Below are 5,239 nucleotides of genomic sequence, written 5' to 3' on the forward strand. Positions count from 1 at the left end.
TTCAATTACCAAAACTGGAGTTGTTCAAATGCACAGAATACTGATGATGAGGCACGTTTTGTAATGTACATTATATATATTAGTAAAATTAAAATTGTATAAGAGTCCTTTTTAAAGTATGATATTAGATAAATATAATAACATAAATTTCATTAGTAAGTTATATGGATCTTGGATCTGGCTTGGCATAGTACGTTGCAGCTTCTTTGGCAACTCCCTTTCTTCTGTAAACACAAACGAGGAATCTTGATTTAGATTGTGTGCAATTGAAGTGTTAAACACATTTGCGCTTACAGTATAATTTCAGCTGCCCTTATGGAACGAGAACTGTATTATACTGCATTATCAAAATAAAAAGAGCATTTTTTATCAACCTACACGCAATACCTTAATTTTAGTCGGTAATACCGATGATCAAGTGGGTTCTAAAACAATTTATTTTAGAAAATAGGGATGTGTTATTGAAAATTGTGAAACATTCATGTTGACGATTATTCCAAGATTTCTATAATTTGGAACTTGCAAACTGTTCGGTTCCAACTCAACTGAAGTTACTAAGTATATTGTGCTGTTCACATCTACAAGCTTGTTCCCACTCATCATTTGAGAGTTGTCTACTTATGTTCAACTGACAACAGAGTATATAAGTTGACTGAGGATGCTTAAAGTAATGCAGACTTTGAGTTTAGGAGAATTACAAAATAAAATATAAAGTATTATTTAAGTTGCTTTACATATTAGTAGGTGTTAGTTCTACTGTTACGAAGTCTAATACAATTTTAGATTTACTGACAAATAGGAAGATGACTAGCATCTGCTTTACCTATCTTCCAGCTAAAAAAAAGTCTGGCAGCAATTGTTATATATTGTCACCAAAACAATGAGAAATAAGAATAGTTGTAGCACAAACTACTTGCACACAAACTTACGCTTCCCTTCCAAATGTGTCCATGCTTATTTTGTCTAGCTGTGTCCCAGGGGGACTGTGATCAAACTCAGAAATTCCTAAGGTCGTCATACCTTAAAATTCAAATCGAACATCATTGGGTCATTAAAACCTTGCATTTTGAGAAAATAGACAGTCGAGCTGCTTAGAGGTAGCGGCTGCATAATAAAACTTACCTGCTTTATATTGTTCAACATTGATGAATCCTTTTTTTGTGGGATCCATCATTCCAAACACGGAGTCAATATTTGTCTTGTCAAAATGTGCTGGAGGGTCGAGATTCACTGCTCGGCTCTTAATAAGCTTCTGTAGTCTCTCCATCAAAAAGACACGAGGGTCAGCTGTGACCATAATAATACAAGTGAATTTACCAAATGCTTGTGAATAAATGGTTTACTATAAAACTGTTCTAATCATTGCAACAAATAACATATCGTATATTTGAAACTGTTTTGGGCAAGTCTTGATTAAATAATTGTTCTCACCAGGCTTAAACAATGGTATTTTATCTGTGAGGTTCTGTGTTTTAAAAAAAATGATTTGCAAACAAGTTTTTGTCTTATAAAAAGTGAAATATAATTTTGTTTTGAAGTATCAAGTTTTCAGTACCATCATTAACAAACTTTGTTGTTTTATGCATGCTGCTAACATAAAAAATACAATAATTACATCACTGTTGTTTAAAAACATATAATTTTTGCCAAGCACAGCTTAAAGATTTTGGACTAATTTGGACTAATGACACAAGCAAAAGTTTAAAAACAAATTATTTCATTGAACCTCAACTACGTATTAATAATTACTTCAATTGCTTTAATTTAGTAACTTGCTTAACTGCAAATTACTAAGTTTAAGTAACACATTTTATTTAAGCGCCAATATAGTTTGTTAATTGTTTTTACCATAAGCTCTGTTTGCAATAAAAAACATGGTTGAGGAGCTACCTAGCTCCAAGCTAAACATGATCAGATCACGATTGCTGAACACCAGTCTAGATATTTGATAGCACTATGTTAAACAAATAAGACACTTTCACTACGCCAACGGTGACAAAGAGTGTTCAAACTCATCTGAGATAATTCAAACGGAACAGTTGAAGAAAATATTGGCAAGTCATGTTTTTCATAGCATATATCATACTTACATGGTCTTGTGAATAACATTTGTGCTGTGAAGTTGTCAAATAGTTCTACGATTTTATGTTTTTTGATGTACTCTAACGCTTCCTTTTCTCTAGGATTTCCATTCTGTTCTTTTTCATCAATAAAGGCGTTTGTTCGATCTTTGGCAGCCATTTTTTTCTCGAGTTGTACTGGTTGCTAGAGGAGACGGAAACGGAAATAAAACGTCAAATTTCAGTGTCAGGGGTGTTGTTATGACAATAGCGCAAAAGCTTAGGAGAAATGTAGTTGTGTACGCGTTAAAATAACACACCCCCGTTATATATTTAAGACTCCGGTCTCGTGTAGTGAATAATGTGAAACGTTTTTGCACACACTAGCAAGAACTGTTTTTGCTTGCGAAAATAATCGGTTTTTAAGAATTACAAGGCTTCTTTAGCTGAATTATAGTTATGTAGGGCATTTCATATAAATCATTATGCAGAATTTTTATATTTTATGTACTAAATATATTATTTGTATCGTGATTAATAGATAATTTATGAAAAAGTCATCTTTTTGACACGTATGCTCTGGCTAAAAGGCATCATTACGGACCTTCTACCGAACTCCAAAATTTTAGCCAACAACAACAATTGGTAGATATTATTTAAAGTTTAGTAAAAACTTAATTTACTGTTGCCGTTTGTTTTAGCTGTAAGAAGCTGTATATTTCCCGACAAGTCAATTTCCTTTCTAATTGAACTCGGTTCTTTTTGATTTACTAACTTGTGTTTGATGGCTAAGCAAATACTGTAAATCTAAATTGTTTTTGTAACTTCGAGTTGCACAATTTGACAACTCAAAAATCTTAATTTTATATTTTATAGCTCAACCTTTGAGGTTTCCAATTGTAATACCAGGCCTTCTGATTACCTGAGCTGATTGTCTTTAAGAGTATGGCTGACTCTCTTATCATTCCTGTTTTTTTTATTTTGTTTTTTCCTGTTTATCACAATTTTTTGTGCTGACACTTTGCTGTGTGTAATTTTATTGAAGTTAAAAGGTATTATATAATATTATATAACGATTTCCACACCAGTGGAATTACTAGATAGTGTGAAAACCACAAAATATAACAAAATATTTTTTTCAAAACATGCATTCAGTTTTACGTAAATTTGGATTGTAAAAATGCATTTTTGCACATTAGTAGATGTAAGCCATGTAGATGTAAGTAGTAAAGGTAGTAGATGGAAGTGAGTTGTTTTGTTTGATAGATCAATATATGGTCACTTCTTTGAAAGTAAAGCAACACAATTCCAGAAATTTTGTATTCTTGAACAAATTAATAAACAGACTGTCGGAGACCCAATAGCCCAACAATGGACCAGTGGTGATTATGGTATTATGGTATTAAACAGAAAGAATAAACATTTTCAATTATAATACTTTGTTTTCTTTGCTCATCAAACAGCATTTTTTCATTACAGTTTTGGGTACATCTCTTTCTGTTGGAAAATGTGCTAACAATCATGAAATCCGAGTTAATCATTTAACGTTTTCAGTTAATCACTTATTAACAAAAAGAAACTTATATTTTGTTGGTAAGCAATGGCATTACACTAGGTCAGACGGAAGAATGAGTAACTAGTTTCGATAAAGCAGGGGTTCCCAACCAGGAAGAAATTCCCCCTAGGGGGAATTTTGAATATACAAGGGGGAACAAATAGGTGTTTGATTTATTAAATCTTTAATTTATGTCCTGCAGTGCCGTGTGAGTTTGGGTTTCATCATTTAACATTTTGGTTTTATCTATAACACTAGTTGCTTATAATGAGCTACTAGTCAGAACCTAGATATATGTGAACACATCTATCCAGATTTTGATTGGATAGTAAAGTAACCTAGTCATAAACCAATTCAGCGCCATGCCGAAGGTCATGTATTATTGTGTGTTGTATGCGTGCTGTATAAAAATTAATAATATGTTGTTATATGTTTAGATATGTACAATAAAATACGATTATAATTTGTATCGGTTGTTTTTAGTTATGTGAGTTAAAATTGCATGGGGAATCAAATTTACGAAAAGGCATAAAGGGGGAACTGAATAAAAAAGGTCATCGATCCCTGAGATAAAGCAACTTTTATCATTTAGTAATAATTTCTGTACTAGTTATAGCTACTAGTTATAGCCATAGCAGCTGCATTGTATTTACTTTCAAATACTTACTAAACAGCCCACTATGTCAATTTCACAATATAACAACTCATGCGCATACTCTGCAGGTATCATATGGTATTGTCTTATTTAGAATATGATTGAAAGTGGCCATCATATTTTTGTGAAGCTTTGTTACTAACTACTTTAAATTGTTGATAGAATTCTGGAAAAAAAAGTTATTTTTGTATTAAGTTATGAAAATGTGCAGCACAGATGGAGGCAGCACAGATGGAGGCACTTTCACATTGATATAGAACTACCATAGTGATACAGAGAGTTTTCACTTTAGTTGTAGCTCTAAATTTTCTCATAGCATTTAACATTGAAAATTAAAAAATAATCAGAAATTTAGTTAGTAGATTTTATTATTCATTAACTATAATACAATTTTGAAGTAATTATATTAGTTGTACTATTGTTAACAATATTCAATGTAAAACTACAATAGTTCTTCATTTAAGTCGATTATTTCTCCCAGTCAGTCAGGTTTTTACCATTTTTTTAGTATTCTTCAAAAAATTCAGCGAAGGCTTTTTTTAAGTTGAACAGATTTATTCACTTGTCGATGGATTGAGTCATTAGAGTTCCATAGCCTGGTATTTTGCAATTTTAAAGTGACGATAAAAAAATTAACAATGCTGTTGAAGTTGGACAGTGAATTGTGGTACAACACTGAGGTGTGACTGTAACAATATAACATTAACTAAACATTCAGGTTATCAAGAGAATTAAGGCTCTTGAACAGTGTTAGATAATTAAAAAGGGTGTAGATAAGCATTGAAATGAGGTATAAAATATAGAGTTAGCTCCATTGCCCTAGAATACAACTAGCGTTGCTAAGAGATACCTAACTGGAGCTGCAGGAAGCCTTCTCAAAGAAGAAGAAAGTTCTAGAAGCCTGTGATCAGTTTCTCATCACCTATCTTTGTATCTTTAGAGATGTTGGTACTCTGAGAGTAGATTGAG

At 32.1% G+C, this 5,239-nt stretch overlaps 1 protein-coding gene across 1 annotated transcript; it reads right to left on the reverse strand.

Moving 5' to 3' along the window:
* Nucleotides 1-62: 62 nt before the first annotated feature.
* Nucleotides 63-2,270, reverse strand: LOC137394652 (EF-hand calcium-binding domain-containing protein 10-like). The gene is made up of 4 exons (XM_068081408.1): nt 2,091-2,270; nt 1,123-1,287; nt 930-1,020; nt 63-224 (listed from the first exon to the last, which is right to left on the reverse strand). The coding sequence occupies exons 1-4, from the start codon at nt 2,239-2,241 to the stop codon at nt 161-163; spliced, it is 471 nt and encodes a 156-aa protein (XP_067937509.1). The 5' UTR covers nt 2,242-2,270; the 3' UTR covers nt 63-160.
* Between the last annotated feature and the right edge of the window lie 2,969 nt (nt 2,271-5,239).

This window comes from Watersipora subatra, chromosome 4, assembly GCF_963576615.1.
Source record: "Watersipora subatra chromosome 4, tzWatSuba1.1, whole genome shotgun sequence".
Taxonomy (NCBI): Eukaryota; Metazoa; Bryozoa; class Gymnolaemata; order Cheilostomatida; family Watersiporidae; genus Watersipora; species Watersipora subatra.